This window comes from Trachypithecus francoisi, unplaced genomic scaffold, assembly GCF_009764315.1.
Source record: "Trachypithecus francoisi isolate TF-2019V2 unplaced genomic scaffold, Tfra_2.0 Lachesis_group17, whole genome shotgun sequence".
In the NCBI taxonomy this organism is placed as follows: domain Eukaryota; kingdom Metazoa; phylum Chordata; class Mammalia; order Primates; family Cercopithecidae; genus Trachypithecus; species Trachypithecus francoisi.
In genome coordinates, this window is record NW_022681462.1 from 64,143,226 (window position 1) to 64,160,317 (window position 17,092).

The 17,092-nt window shown below is 38.4% G+C and overlaps 1 protein-coding gene across 4 annotated transcripts in view; it reads right to left on the bottom strand.

The window, feature by feature from the left end:
- PLEKHH2 (pleckstrin homology, MyTH4 and FERM domain containing H2) overlaps positions 1–17,092 on the bottom strand; it is a 131,649-nt gene that overhangs the window by 76,154 nt on the left and 38,403 nt on the right. For all 4 annotated transcript variants that reach the window (XR_004428348.1, XM_033175858.1, XM_033175859.1 and 1 more), the window contains exons 4-6: positions 4,435–4,584; positions 2,552–2,635; positions 1,843–1,924 (exon numbers count right to left, since the gene is read on the bottom strand). Coding sequence is in view for 3 of the 4 variants with exons in the window: in XM_033175858.1 (XP_033031749.1) it covers positions 1,843–1,924; positions 2,552–2,635; positions 4,435–4,584 (316 nt within the window). In the remaining variant the exon portion in view is untranslated. The remainder of the gene's footprint in view (positions 1–1,842; positions 1,925–2,551; positions 2,636–4,434; positions 4,585–17,092) is intronic.

A 17,092-nucleotide genomic window follows, 5' to 3' on the forward strand; every position in this document is an offset into this window, starting at 1 on the left:
TTGGATCATCCTTGGGGCAAACCATCCCATGACAACTGTAATGACTTCTGCTTATCTTAGTTTTCAGTCATGAGAAAAAAGCAGATGGGGAGGTTTGGTCTATGGTAACCACAATATAAAGAGCTTTAATCACTTCTTTGGAGACAAAAATAAAAGAGGAGATGGGTAAAGAATTTAGATAGCTAGTGAAGTGATTAGGTCAGCACCTAATCACGAATTTAATTCATCTCTTGGACTTTATTATTATTTATTTATTTTTGAGACAGGGTCTCTCTTTTTTGCTCAGGCTGGAGTACAGTGACATGATCATGGCTTACTGCAGCCCCAAACTCCCGGGCTCAAGCGATCTTCCCACCTCACCTCCCGAACAAGCCCCCACGTAGCTGAGAGTATAGGTGTGTGCCACCATGGCCAGCTAATTAAAAAAATTTTTTTTTGTAGCAATGGGGTCTCACTATATTGCCCAGGCTGGTCTCAAACTCCTGGCCTCAAGCAGTCCTCTCACCTTGGCCTCCCAAAATGCTGGGATTACAGGAGTGAACCACTGCATCCGGCCCAGTGACCCAGTCAAAAGTTATAAATAATTTTGGAGATACATGTTTTTTAAAATAGACCAATCTCACCACTGATATTCTTGAGTTTATCAGCAGATTATCAATTGATTCTCCTAATTGACTGGATTCAAACCCTCATCTAGAAGATCCATATAGGGAAAGGACTAGAACACTGGTGATCCATGAACGAACTGAGTTGTGACATTTGCATGCAAGTAACCACCAGCTCAGGCATCTAAGAACACACAGAAGTGCCTCAGAGCTGCCCTCAAATAATGCCAGGTTCAATAATGTGTTCGGCATGTGTGATGCCAAGAAGCTTCCTCCAAAGTCTTCAATGCAGCTACAAATGTATGATATCTGTGACTCTCCTAATCCCCATTAAAAGGTCTATTCTCTAAGGCCAAAATTTCCTGAAATTTTGGAGTACATGTCTCTCTGATACGACTACCTCTAACTCACTATGTTGTGTGGTAAAGTCCCCTGTATTCTTTCAAGAAAACAGGGAGATATAGCACTACATCACTTAGAGGGAGCAAAATGTCCTCACCATTAGAGATTAGTACCCATCATCCATGATGTCTGACCTCCCAGGCTAATGTCACTATACAGTACTTTTAGCAAGGTGGACTCTCTGGAACTTAGTGTGTTTCTAAAAGGCGTACCGATGGAAGGCCTTTTAGAATAGAGAGAGGCAAAATTAGTATTTAGTCATGTTTTTCTGATCTATGTAGTGACCACTTTGGTAGACATCATCAATTCCATCTCTTTTTTGCCTTCCACTTTCAGGCCCAACATTCGCTTGGGTGCAGGAGTTCTGGTTTGTTTAGAAATTCTCTTTCGGCCGGGCGCGGTGGCTCAAGCCTGTAATCCCAGCACTTTGGGAGGCCGAGACGGGCGGATCAGAGGTCAGGAGATCGAGACCATCCTGGCTAACACGGTGAAACCCCGTCTCTACTAAAAAATACAAAAAAAAAACTAGCCGGGCGAGGTGGCAGGCGCCTGTAGTCCCAGCTACTTGGGAGGCTGAGGCAGGAGAATGGCGTAAACCCGTAAACCCGGGAGGTGGAGCTTGCAGTGAGCTGAGATCCGGCCACTGCACTCCAGCCTGGGCAACAGAGCAAGACTCTGTCTCAAAAAAAAAAAAAAAAAGAAAGAAATTCTCTTTCATTTTATGACAACAGCTTCTTGGATGATATCCATAATTGCATCTTTAAAACATCAAAAAGAGTAAAAGCCTATATAGTCAAATAAGTCCAACTAAGCTATCTTAGTAAAGTATTTGTACCTTGTAGTTTTGACTGCATTGTTCTTATCTCTTCAGTTTGGTTTTGGTTGATCAAACGAAGATTCTGATTCTCCAGTTCCAGCTAAAAGAACATAATGGTATTCTTTTCACATAGAGATAACATTATAAAAATGTACTAATAAATTACAATATTAGAAAATGTTAATATTTAGTTTCTCTACATGTGTAAGCAAAACACAAAGGAAATGATAAACAAATATCAGATTAATTTATCAGAATAGGTTATCAACCTAGATAATTATGGTATCAATATTTACATTCTTCAGAACTAAGAGTTTTAAATGTTTTCACCCCTTATGCCTTTTCCACTGTAAAATTATTTTAAAGGAAAGGATTTCAGCTTTAAACTGCCATAAAAATGAAAATGTGCACTTCTCAGCTACCAAATACATTAATTTTATGAGATATAGACATATGTCCTATTATTTTAAATTAATTAGAACTAAAATTAACTTATCAGAATAAAGTTATTTACACTGATCATCATGAGTCTATTAATAGGTCTAATTTTTAAAATACACTGGATATTAAAATGAAAGCTACCTATATCTCAAGTTTATCAAAAGACAACAGTATCACCAACCGATCAAAATTTTTTGTTTTACTCAGAGTAATCATATATTCTGATGATGGATCAATTCAAAAGAAGTAAAAGGTAAAGAAAAGGAAAACATATAGCAATAAATACCTCATTTAATTTAACTGTTACCCATTCTTTGATCTTAGCTGCTTTCTCTTCTATTATTTTAGCTTCTTGTATTCTTATTTGTTTCTGAAATAACAATAGCCATTTGTTTAGTTCAAACAGAAACGCAATGATCTGGAAATGTTATACCATAAATATACAAGACAAATCCACTTAAAACTTGTTTCCAAATTACTATATCTACTTTCAAATTACCAAATAAATTTTTGAAAGAAAAAATTATTCAGTAGATACAAAAATAAACCACAAAGCCATATGCACGTACTACCAGTTTTAGCAACCGCTATTCTCTTTCTCTGAAAGATCATACACTGAAGTCAATCCACTGAATTTATCAACAAAATAAGCCATTTCTGGAAATGGTCTAGGATTTAGAGCAGTAGCACAGGGGTCAACCACGTTGGGGAGAAGAGAATAAGGATCTCCTTAGGGGCATGGCTTTTTTATCCCCCTTAAATACTAGCTTTCAAAGATCCAAGAAAAATAAACATAGTGAAATTCTAGCTCTCATTTACCAGCCTTAAAATCTGGCTATGGTCACAAAACTACTGAGAACGTGACTACCAAATAAATCACAATAGGCAGGGTCTAGGGGTGGTAGAAAGCTGAAAACCACTGACCTAAAGAAACACTGGTCTTTATCAAGAAATGGGAAAAAAAATGCTGAAAATAAACAACACATTTAACAAAACGATTTCATAGTGGTCATATTTAAATGATGTTAAGTGACCATTAAGTACATAACCCAAAAGCAATTTTTTCCTAATACATTATTATTATTATTATTATTTTTTTTTTGAGACGATGTCTCACTCTCTCACCCAGGCTGGAGTGCAGTGGCTTGACCTCGGCTCACTGCAAGTTCCGCCTCCCGGGTTCATGCCATTCTCCTGCCTCAGTCTCCCAAGTAGCTGGGACTACAGGCGCCCGCCACCACGCCCCGTTAATTTTTTGTATTTTTAGTAGAGACGGGGTTTCACCGTGTTAGCCAGGATGGTCTTGATCTCCTGACTTTGTGATCCACCCACCTCAGTGTCCCAAAGTGCTGGGATTACAGGCGTGAGTAATACATTTTTTAAACTAGATTACTTGATTCCAATAAAGTGGTTCAAAAATGGTATACACATTTCTAAGCAGAAGGATTGGCATCAAATATAAATATTTAAAATATAATGTTCTATGAACATTTCCAACATTCTAACAGTCTGAAGCAAGATTGGTTGCAAACAATTTACAGACATACCTGCTGATAACCAAATGCTCCCAACTTAAATACTACATTTAAACGCTAACGTTTGGCCGGGCATGGTGGCTTGCGCCTATAATACCAGCAGGTTGGGAGGCTGAGGTGGGCGGATCACCTGAGGTCAAGAGTTCAAGACCAGCCTGGCCAACATGGCAAAACCCTGTCTCTACTGAAAAACAAAATACATAAATTAGCTGGGCATTGTGGTGTATGCCCATAGTCCCAGCTACTCGGGAGGCTGAGGCACAAGAATCGCTTGAACCTGGCTGCGGGGGGTTGCGGAGGTTGCAGTGAACTGAGATGGAGCCACTGCACTCCAGTTTGGTTGACAGAGCGAGACTTTATCTCAAATAAATAAATAAATAAACTCAAATGTTTGAATATTAAGGAGCATTCTCACATCCAAAAAGTGTTAGATCTTGCCTGGAATCACTCTGAACTTAAAGGAATGCCATTTTACTTGCACCTTTCACCAATAAATGTGATGCAATCCTATGGGTTGACCGAATAAGCAAGATTTCTCCCCAGATTTAGAAATTTAGGCTCTCTCTTTTTAATCGTTGTGATTATGCACAAATGAGTGCACACACTTAAAACTCTTTATCAAATTCTTCCTAACCTGCTCTTCAAGTTGCAATTCCAAGTTTTGAATGATGTCATCTTTTTCCTGTATTAGCGACTCCAGATCTTGACACTTATTATATAATCTTGTCTCTGATTCACTGGTTTGAATATTAGCTGCTTTTAATTTATCTTCCATAACTTGTACCTAAATTCAAAGGATAAAATATTAAAATTGTGTGTGTACTTAGGTTATCATAGTATTAAACCTAGAATTTTACCTTAATATTATGTAGATTCCTAAAAGACTTCAAAAAGGAAAATACTAAACAGCAAGGTTTAATGTGCTTAATGATTATAAAGTCTGAAGCCTATTTCACCAAGCGGTGTTACCTTTGAGGTACGTACAAACGTAAGAAATTCTCAGAATATTGCTATCATATAAAGTAATGTACATGTTTCCTAGAGCAATGACAATAAGCAAAGTGTTATATGAGTATAGAAACAGAAAGTTTCCAGCCCTCATTTTTTCATATTTTCAACAAAGTATAAATTAAGAAAGATGAGTGGTGAGATGAGACCCAGACTGGATGGCCTGGTATAATAATGTATTATGGGAAAAAACTTAAACTTAGGTGAAAAAGAAACATATACACTTTCCATACACATATGGAAAGGGGGGTGGGGGAAGAAGCTTAAAGCCCCAAATGATGGAATCATAAGAAATAAAAATGTATTAGAGTCTAGATATAGGTAGGAGAGTGCACTCACTGAGGGCTTCTTGATTCATTCATTTAACAAATATTCAGTGAAAATCTGCCAAGTGCCCAACTTATTCCAGGCCCTGAGAAAGCATCAGTGAATAAACTAGACCACCACATCTCTGCCTGCGTAGAAATTACATTCTAGGCCTGGCACAGTGGCTCACACCCGTAATCCCAGCACTTTGGGAGGCCGAGGCAGGCAGATAGTTTGAGTCCAGGAGTTTGAGAAATTACATTCTAGTGGGTAAGAGAGATCACAAATATAATAAATGTTAAAAAAAAAAAGAACAGTACATTACATTACGCAGGTGATAATGATAGAGGCAGGAGGCAGACAAATGCCTACGCAGATGGGGCAGATCCCCAGTGAAATATCCAACCTTCAAGCTGGAAACAGTCCCGGGTAAATCCTTGAACCAGACTGAGAACCTGCCTTCCTGTTTGGCGCACTTTCTTTCGATTGATCCCCATCCTCCACCTATTTTACATATACCTACCCTTTCCTAATTGATTTTCTACACTATCATGCCCACTTTTGAGTAATGTCTTTACTTTAACCTTTTTTGCATAGTCACAAGCCAGTCAGCACGCACTCCCTATTGTGAGCCCATAAAAAGCCCCGGGCTCAGCCATAATGGGAACTCTCCTGCTTTGGGTAGGGGGACCACCCCCACCCCGTCCCCTCTGCACTAAAAACTGTTTCATCACTCAATAAAACTTCCTGCCTTGCTCATTCTTTGAGTGTCCATGCGACTACTTCTTCCTAGTCATGAGACAAGAACCCAGATCTAGCTGAGTTAAGAGGCAAAAAATCCTGCATCAATAAGGGTAGTGGGAAAAAAAATAGAACAGGGTAAAAGAGACTAAGAGTGTGGCTGGAGGTTGAGTGGTGCTGCAAGTTTAATATCTAAGATAGATTGGCCCTGCTTGGATCTTCTGCGAAACACATCGAGGCATATAAAATCTCAGAAAGGCATATCTGCATATTGTGTTTGCCAACCTACATGGATTACATGAGTCTATTTAACTCATAGTAAAGTTTAGATTTTCCTATCAACACCTTTTAGTTCTCACTTTTCTCTCCTTTAGTTCTCACTTTGACTCACAAACTTGATCCTTGATTGTAGATGGTCAAGTTGATTGGATGCCTCAGCAGAAACTTCACAAGGAGATCCAAGTAAGAGATGTTTGAGATGTTAATGGTAGTACGAAGGAAAATAAAATATTGGGGACTGTATACAATATTAAGACTTTCATTCTGTATACTCCAAATAGGTAAGAATATAATTTTAGCAATGTTTCAGATTATACAGGCAAAGAGAAAAAAATAATGTGAAAGCATTTGAGAAATTAAAGATGACAGTTAAGATGAAAATCTGAAATTATTAAAAACACTTCTGAAAAGTCACAAGGAATCCTTACTTAAAGCTAAAAAATATTTGACTAATGAGGATTTTCTCCTGAAAGGTATAAAGATTAGTTTGGATTTCTTTTTTTTAACCATGAATGCCAGGTTTCATCTGTGGGTTCACTGCATAAATGTAAATCAACTCGGATGCCAAAACTGTTCTATTTAAATACCAACCACATGGCTGGAAACTAGGAAAATAAAAGCAGATTAAAAAAAAGAAGAAGAAGAAGAAAAAAAATGTATTCCACTATCCAAATGATAATTTAAGCTACCTTAGATTCTAAGTAATATAGTGGGCTTTCTGCATGAGCTGAAGGACAAAGATCTGTATCAAGGACAAAGGTCTGCATCAGAGATGATGTCATGTAAAACCGCCCAAGCAGGACAGAGAGCTGGACAGTAATCTTAAGATGGTATAGCCAGTTGCACATACGGCATTCTGTAGCTGAGGAAGCAGGGAGAGAAGAGCAGAACTCAAGTCCAGAATGGTAGTTCTCTTCTAGGCACAGATTAATAGAAGTAAACCTCAAGAAAAACAAAAGTAACTGAGTAAGAATAAAAATAAATGCGACCAGACCTACATCTAGTGTCCCTTTATTAAGTTAAAGCAAGCCACCCTACAGACATTGGGTAGCCACATAAAATAGTCCTATTATTGCTTAGGAAAGGTTATAGTCCTGGAAAACTATGGTTTGGAACTACTCTTTTATCCTGAATAACACATTCAATTTGGAAGCTGTTATTACATGAATGAATGCTACAGAGCTCCTTGGATGCATCCTTGCCGTCTTGAAGCTCTTTAATTCGACCATTATTTTTAGACAAACAACTTTCCTAGGCAAGAAAAATATTGGCAAAAGGGGCAAAATCTCTTAGAGAGAGAGACCACAAAGTAGTTACAAGCAACCTACTTACCAACTGGTCCTATTAAGACCAAGTTCTGTAGACAGGATTCAGCCTTCCTTGGTAATTAATATGAATAAGAGGTCTACAGAAAAGCTAAGAGGTCCACAGAAAAGCCAAGATGCCTTTTAAAACATCTCACCACAACCATATGGAAAACAGCTCACTTGTTTTTCCATTCATTTAACCAGAACCATTTAAGAATTTTAACTATTCAGAGACTGGCCAATAACAAACACCTGTGAATTCAAATTGGTTGTTAAATAAACTCTCACAAATGTGTACACACGGATAGCCTCCAGTGTGGAATGCTTTGTGGTTTTAGGCTACTTTGCTTCTTTACTTCTAGGAGAGCCTCTGGTTGTATCCACCCACTTCAGCGCACTCCTCACCTACTTCCCCCAAACATTCTTGATCCCAAGGTCCCTAAATTCCTGTTCAGCAAAGGGTTAACTCAGTAGACTTAGGGTGCACAGATCCTCCACATTCCAAAGAAATGACTGGTCCTTCACTGGCTCTTGGGAGACAACATCTGATGCCCTGGGATATCTTGACTGTTCAGGCTGCCTTTGTATTAATACAGTTGAGATCTTGGGTCACACCACATGGTTTATGTTAATTGTGTGACTTATGGTGAATGCCTGTTTTTTTGTTCGCCTGGGGTCCTGGGCCAAAATGTATCAGTTTGACCTCTGGGTGGGCTGGAGACTGACTAAGAACAGTCAAGTGGATATTTCAGGCCTACATGACTGACCTCTAATCAAAATCCTGGACACCAAGGCTTGAGTAAGCTTATTTGGTGGCAATATTTCATACATTTGGTCACACATTGATGGGAGGATTAAGTGCATCCCTGTGCAACTCCACAGCAGAAAGACAACTGGAAGCTCATACCTGATTTCTCCAGGACACCACTCTATGTGCCTTTTTCCTTTGTTGATTTTAATCTGTATCTTTTCACTGTAATAAATGGTGACTGTGAGCAAAACAGCTTTTCTGGGTCCCATGAGTCATTCTAGCAAATCACAGAACCCAAGAGTACTGTTGGGGATCCCAGTACAGCTTCCAGTGCTATTTCCCATAGGAGAAAGCAGGAGCTGCAAATATTACTCCCATTGTAATTATCCATATCACTATTTCCTTCTTCCCAGTTCTAACCTTATTCCTGTCCACTATACATAATCGAGATGTGACTATATTTTTGAGAGGGAGTTGAAAGTTTCTATTTCTATATATAAATTGCTATGGCATGACAAAGATTCCTGATTGTTTCCAAACAGAATGACAAAATAGATTGTTTGGAGTATTTTAAATCCCAGACTACTTTCCAGTTACTTAAAATTTACTTGTTGATTTGTTTAGATTGTTTAGATTCAAACAATAACAACTTCCTTATAGATTCTAGATATTAGACCATTGTTGGATGCATAGTTTGTGAATATTTTCTCCCATTCTGTAGGCTGTATGTTTACTCTGTTGATAGCTTCTTTTGCTGTGCAGAAGCTATGGGCAAAGGACATGAACAGATACTTCTCAAAAGAAGACACAGGCTGGGTGTGGTGGCTCATGCTTATAGTCCCAACACTTTGGGAGGCCGAGGAGGGAGGACAGCTTGAGCCCAGGAGTTTGAGACCAGCCTGGGCAACATAGTGAGAACGCATTTCTACAAAAAATTTCTAAAATATTAGTTGAGTGTAGTGGCACATGCCTGTGGTACCAGCTACTCAAAAGGCTGAAGTAGGAGGATCACTGAGCCTGGGAGGTCAAGGCTGCAAGTGAGCCATGATCATGCCACTGCACTCCAGCCTGGGCAACAGAGATAGACCCTGTCTCGAAAAAAATACTTAAATAAAAAAAAAGAAGACATACAAGCAGCCAAGAAACATATGAAAAAATGCTCATCATTGCTAATCATCAGAGAAATGCAGTTCAAAACCATAATGAGATACCATTTCACACCAGTCAGAATGGCTATTATCAAAAAATTAAAAAATAACAGATGCTGGCAATGCTGTGGCGAAATGGGAACACTTATACACTGTTGGTGGGAATGTAAATTAGCTTAGCCACTATAAAAAGCAGTTGGAGGTTTCTCAAAGAAACAGAAGTACCATTTGACCCAGCAATCCAGTTACTGGGTATATAGTCAAAGGAAAATAAATTGTTCTACCAAAAAAGACACATGCACTTCTATGTTTATCACAGTGCAATTCACAATAGCAAAGACATGGAATCAACCAAGGTGCCCATCAATGGTGGGTTAGATAAAGAAAATGTGGTATATATACACCAGGGAATATTACACTGCCATAAAAAAGAATGAGATCATGTCCTTTGTAGCAACATGGATGCAATTGGAGGTCATTATCCTAAGAGAATTAACGCAGGAACTGAAAACCAAATACCACATGCTCTCACTTATAAGTGGGAGCTAAACATTAAATACACAAGGGCATAAAGATTGGAACAACAGACCCTGAGGACTATGAGACAGGGAGCAAGAGATGGGGACATGGGCTGAAAAACTATTGGGACTATGTTCACTGCCTGGGTGATGAAATCATCCATATCCCAAACCTCAGCATCACGCAATATAACCATGTAACAAACCTGCACATGTACCCTCTGAGTCTAAAATAACAGTTAAAATTATTTTTAAATGTGTATATATATATATATAAATGTGTATATATATATATAAATGTGTATATATATACACATTTTTAAATGTATATACATATACATTCTCATATATATATGAGAATGGGGGACATGGCCAGATATAAGCCTGCAAATAAGGAGAGGGACACACAGGTCTTTGCATGTCATGCTACACTACTTGGATGGGATCTCATAAGAAAGGGAAGGCCATATGTTTATAAAATATTTTTTTAAACCTTCTTAGAAAACTTGAACTCAAGAATGTGTCAAAATTTACTGACATGTTATCAAGGAAATCAGCAAGTTGATTACAATTTTTACATGTTTACTGCAAATTAATTAATCATTCGAATCACATTTACAACACAATTATTTTGGCATAGTACTCCATGATTATAAAGTAGGATTTTTCTTGCAGAAGTTGAAAATCAAGATCATTAAATAATTTGCTTTCCATATAATGAAGTTTGGGCCTCACATAGCAAAGCATTGCAATGTAATATCCATTACAAGGTCATGGATATTAGAATGACTGAGCAGCATGGATTTATTAAGAGTCAAAAATGACTTCAGGCTGGGCATGGTGGCTCATGCCTGTAATCCCAACACTTGGAGAGGCCAAGGCAGGCAGATTACCTGGAGTTTGAGACCAGCCTGAACAACATGGTGAAACACCATCTAGACTATAAACACAAAATTAGCCAGGCATTGTGGCATGTGCTTATAATCCCAGCTACTCCAGAGGCAGAGGCAGAAGAAATGCTTGAACCCAGGAGGCAGAGGTTGCGGTGAGCCAAGATCACGCCACTGCACTCCAGCCTGGGTGACAGAGTGAGACTCAGTCTCAATAATAATAATAATAATAATAATAATAATAATAATAATACTAAGAACCAGCTTTACAGAAAGGCAAGATTAGCTCATGTGTTAGAATGGTCAGAGGCAACTTTAAATGCAGCTGCCACCATGCCTGAATCAAACAAAGGCAAGGGATCAAGCCCCAAAGGATAAAATAAAAACACACATACTTTTATAGGGGAATAATCTACCCTTCTTTGGTTAGCATAAATTAATGTAATAGATTAAGGTATTCACCTAATCAGATACTTGGGAATGAATCCTATATGTCAGTATTTTCCAAATATGCTCTTTGCTGCTTTTCTATCTCACAGGAGTACTCATAAGTAGAACTGGGTTGATTTGATCATATTGCTTTCAAAACTTGTGAACAACAACAATAAGGATACACTAGGGCCAGGTGCGGTGGCTCATGCCAGTAATCCCAGCACTTTGGGAGGCTGAGGCTGGAGGATTGCTTGAGCTGATGAGTTTGAAACTACTCTGGGCAATATGGTGAGACATCGTCTCAACAACAACAAAAAAAAGGTTAAAAAAAAAAATTAGCTGGGTGTGGTGGCACATGCCTGCAGTCCTAGCTACTCCAGAGGCTGAGGTGGGAGGATTGCTTGAGCACAGTAAACAGAAGTTGCAGTGAGCTGAGATCGCACCACTGTACTCCAGCCTGGCTGACAGAGCAAGACCCGGTCTCAAAAGACAAACAAACAAAAAAAAGATGTACTAGAATATTAAGTATAAAGATTACCAAGATTTATTTGGCAATAAAATATTTATCTGTGACTTTTTTCTGCAGACAATTTAGTTAATTGTTACAGAAGTGAAGCCATTCATTGATAAACAAAGAGAAAAATGTACAAAGCTAAACTATAGAGTTGACCTGGTTTTAGCTGAGTACTGTTTTTAGTGGCGAAACATTCCTCCTTTTTGGTTAAGATAAATACAGTTGTTTGAGTCTTAGGACATGGTTCAGTGAGAAAAGGCAAGCTGATTTAAGCAACATAAACATCAGATAGGCCACAGTCCCACGGAAATTGTTAAAGATAGCAAAGGATTGAGTTACTCTAAGTTATTAACACTTAGTCTTGTAAAGGCCAAAAAGGTGACATCATCAGTGCATGAGAATTCATCTGCTCTCTGTATTTCCTGTCAACCTTTAGATTATGACGTAACGTAAAGAAAAAAAGTCCTTCTGAAGTGTAACAACATATGCACTAAATAAATTTAAAGTGTGACAAAAAGAAATGCCTACAGGTTTTGCTAACTTATGGAAACTCTGAGAGATTTGTAATTCTCTTTTTTTTTTTTGGTGATGGGGGTAGCAGTATGTCTAAAATAACCAATCCTGTCTTTTTGCTTAAAGATGTAGCACATAGAATTAAATAACTTTATACCCAACATCCTCAAAGAACAACTTCAAAGGAGAGAAGTCCTTCCTGTCAAACTTACCAAGACCAGTGGTTGGCCCGGATGACAACAAATCTCTGTGGTTTGCTTCCCTTGAATCGGGAACAAGGATCCTTTTTTAAAGAATCCTCACTGGATCTTGTAAGACCCAAGGAATCGGAGCAGAGCAGTGCTGGGGGTGGGACGTAGATAGTTGAAAATCACACATAAAAAAAACTTAATTTAGTTTAATTTTCAAAAACAAACAAATTTGCCACGTATTATGAATTAGGAATTTTAAATTAAGGCAAAACAAAACCATCCTCAATTTCTTTCTCTTTTTCCCATAATACGGGCAGTTAAAGGAGAGAAAGGAAGAGAAGGGAAAGATAGGGAAGAACAGATAGAGAGACATATAGAGACAGCCAGGGTACAGAGGTAAAGAGAGATGCTACTAGGAAGGCCAAAGTCAGAAAACACAAGACAATGAAGGAAAAAGAAGGGAAGGGAAAGGAAGAGGAAAAGAAGGGAAGGGGAAAAGAAGGGAAGGGAAGGGGAGGGGAGGGGAGGGAAGAGGAGGGGAGGGGAAGGGGATGTACTAGAACATTAAGTATAAGATTTATCTGGCAAATGTGTGACTTTTTTCTGCAGACAACTTCATTAATTGATACAGAAGTGATGCCATTCATTAATATACAAAGAGAAAAATGTACAATGCTAAAGTATAGAGTTGAGCTGGTTTCAGCTGAGTACTATTTTTAGTGGTGAAAGTCAGAGAGGCAGACAAGCCCACAAATGTGTGCTGCAAGGTGCGTGACTGAACAGGAACATGCATATAGGGCTCAGTACACCTCTGCAGAAAAAGACTAAGACATCTGGTATGCAGTGACAGAGAATGCTGCACTTCTTTCACAGAATTTAAGTAGGCTTTTATGATTTTACTGTTAATTATTGTCTTTGTAGACATGTAAGTGGGAATATCACTACTTGGTACTATCAGCCAAAGAGTATTAAAACACAAGCACAGCATAGATCCTCACATTACTAATCGTACTTCTACCACCACCACCATTTATTAAGGGCTGACTGCATGCCAGGCACTTTACTTAAATCAGAGTCAATTTTCATAATGGCTAAATAACACTTCTATGTGGCAGGAAATATTCCAAGTACTTTACTCAGAGTAACTATTCAATTTTCCCAAAATCCTATGAGCTAGGTATTAGACACTACTACATTGTACAGATAGAAAGCTGAGGCCCAAGTTGAAAAGGTGATAAGAGATGGAGACAGACTTTGAACCCAGACAATTTGGCTCAAGTCTGTGTTCTTAATCACTGTGTTGTACACCTCTACACAATAAAGAGACTATGAGCTCTGCAAATATTAGCTCTTTTCCATAAGTGACACAACTAAGACTTGAAGAAACTAAAAAGCTTTTTCAGTCAACTAAGTGGGAGAGTTTAGATTTAAATTCAGCTAAAATTTTAAGTTTGTTCCCAAGGCAGAGAAACATGAATTCACCTTGATTTCTCTTTGGCTGTACAGACTTTACCTTGCCAAACAGGTTTCATATTCCTCTCCTGTCTTCATCCTTCCCCTTCAAAAAAGAAAAAAGAGGAGGAGGTGGAGGAGATCAAATGGGTGAGGAGAAGGAGGAAGAGGAGAAAAAAATCAACAACAACAAAATTTTTAAAAGGCCAAGTTTGCAGCTCATGCCTGTAATTCCAACACTTTGGGAGGCCGAGACAGGAGGCTCACTTGAGCCCAGGAGTTTGAGACCAGCCCTGGCAACACAATGAGGCCCCATCTCTACAAACAATTTAAAATTAGCTGGGTGTGGTGGCACATGACTGTAGTCCCAGCTACTTGGCAGGCTGAGGCAGGAGGATTGCTTGAGCCTGGGAAGTTAAGGCTACAACGAGCCATAGTCACACTACTGCATTTCAGCCTGGGCACATAGTGAGACCCTGTCTCAAAAAAAGAAAAATTAACTGCTTATTCCAAACTCTGGACTTTAATTCTATGTGTCTAGAACACCATTGTATGCTAATTGAAATAACTGTCCTCTAGGAATCCTGGAGAAGAGCTGGGTTGGAATTAACCTTGAAATATGCCCTGCCCATAATTTTCTTGGCAATTTCTACAGTTGTCTTAGATTGGCTTTCCCTCATGTTATATCCTACACTTATCTTCTCCTACCTTGGTAAGACTTATTGGGCATTTCACAATAAGAAAAACTTGTTTATTTTTCTAGGCAGGGATCATTATTAGATGTCAAAAGAATTCTGATCAAGATAGATTCAAACTGTGGAAATGGCATCTTTTGTGTATTTAATGTTTAGCTCCCACTTATAAGTGAGAGCATGTGGTATTTGGTTTTCAGTTCCTGCATTAATTCTCTTAGGATAATGACCTCCAATTGCATCCATGTTGCTACAAAGGACATGATCTCATTCTTTTGTATGGCAGTGTAGTATTCTCTGGTGTATATATGCCACATTTTCTTTATCTAACCCACCATTGATGGGCACCTTGGTTGATTCCATGTCTTTGCTATTGTGAATTGCACTGTGATAAACATAGAAGTGCATGTGTCTTTTTTGGTAAAATGATTTGCTTGTTTTCAGCTTAGGGCTGTTATGAATAAAGTTGCTTCACATGTCCATATACCTATATTTTGGTGGATACGTGTTCCTATTTTTCTTGGCATACACCTAGGAGTAGAATTGCTGGGTCACAGGCTGGCAAATGTTTACTTTAGTAGATGTTACCAAACAGCTTTCCAAAGTGGATAAATGTACGAAGTTGCATTACTACTGGAAGTGTATGAAAATTCCAGTTGTTCTGTCTCCTTGCCAACATTTCATTGTTGTTCTTTTAATTTTAGCCATTCTGGATAAGTTAGTGTTGAAAAGACTGCTAATTGAAAAGTCATGGAGAAACGTTAATGCATATCACTAAGTGAAAATGAAGCCAATCTGAAAAGGCTGTATATTGTCTGATTCTAACTATATGACATTCTGGAAAAGGCAAAATGATTAAATCAGTAAAAAGATCAGTGGTTTCCCGGGACGTAAGAGGAGGGAAGGACTGAATAGGTAGAGCACAGGAGACATTAAGGGCAGTGAAACTATCCTGTATGATACTATCGAAGAGGATACACATCATAAAACATTTGTCAAAATCCATAGAACACAAAACAGCAAGAGTAAACACTAATGTAAACTATGGGCTTTGGGTGATAATGATGTGTCAGTGTTGGTTCATCAGTTGTAATAAATGTACCACTCTGGTGTTGGATGCTGATGGTGAAGAAAGCTTGAACGTGTGTTGGAGGGGAGAGGATATATGAAAGCTCTGTACTTTATATATCATCAATTTTGCTGTAAATCTAAAACTTCTCTAAATATTAAAGTCTATTTTTAAAAAAGCAATAACCTCCCTGATGAACTCATTGATTTAAACAAACTAATCAATGGCTACTAATACCACCAAAAAAAAAAGAGAGAGAGAGAGAGAGAGATAACTAGACATTATTATATACCTTCTGGCGGAAGTCAACAATATCACCCAAGAAGCAGTCTTGAAAAGAGAGAAAGAAAAAAGGTCAAAATTTTAGATCTAACTATATTTTACAGGAAATATAGGGGTAGAGGAGCTTGTTAAATCACATCATAGGTAGGCAATCGGCAAACTCCAGAATGTGGAAAGCTTTAGAGAACAAATTAACCCACACAAATAAATTGAAAGAAAAAAAAGAAGGAAAAAAGGGAAAATGATCCTATAGATTAAAAGAGTTTAAGAATCAAATGAAATGTGTCAATCTAGTTTAGATCCCAATTTGAACAAATCAACTATTAAAAACAAAAAAAAAGAGGGCCAGGCGAGGTGGCTCACACCTGTAACCCCAGCACTTTGGGAGGCCAAGGTGGGCAGATCACCTGAAATCGGGAGTTCAAGACCAGCCTGACCAACATAGAGAAACCCCATCTCTACTAAAAATACAAAATGAGCCAGGCGTGGTGGCGCATGCCTGTAACCCCAGCTACTCAGGAGGCTGAGGCAGGAGAATAGCTTGAACCTGGGAGGTGGAGGCCATTGCACTCCAGCCTGGGCAACAAGAGCGAAACTCCATCTCAAAAAAAAAAAAACAAAAGGTATATAAATAAGAGAATTAAAAAGGGGTACTCAAACAAATACATGTATGTTCTTAATAGCACTAGTCACAATAGTCAAAAGATGAAAAGGTAGAATAGGTAGGGCACGGGAAACATTGAGGGCAGTGACAGTTCATAAAAAGACAATGTCCATAAAAAGACAAATGGATAAACAAATTTTGTGTGTGTGTGTGTGTGTGTATATATATATGGAACATTATTCAGCCATAATGAGGAATAAAGCATGATACATGCTACAACATGGATGAATATCAAAAACATTCTGCTAAATGAAAGAAGCCAGACACAAAAGATCACATAGTATATAAATCCACTTATATGAAATATCCAGAATAGGTAAATCCATAGCAACAGAAAGCAGATTGGTGGTTGCCAGGGGCTAGTGGGAGGGGAAAATGGGACTAAATGCTTAATGAATACAGTTTCCTTTTGAGATGAGTTTCCTTTCGACATTTTGGAACTAGATAGAGGTGATGATTGTACACAACACTGAATTGTTCATTTTAAAATGTTAATTTTGGCCCGGCATGGTGGCTCACGCCTGTAATCCCAGCA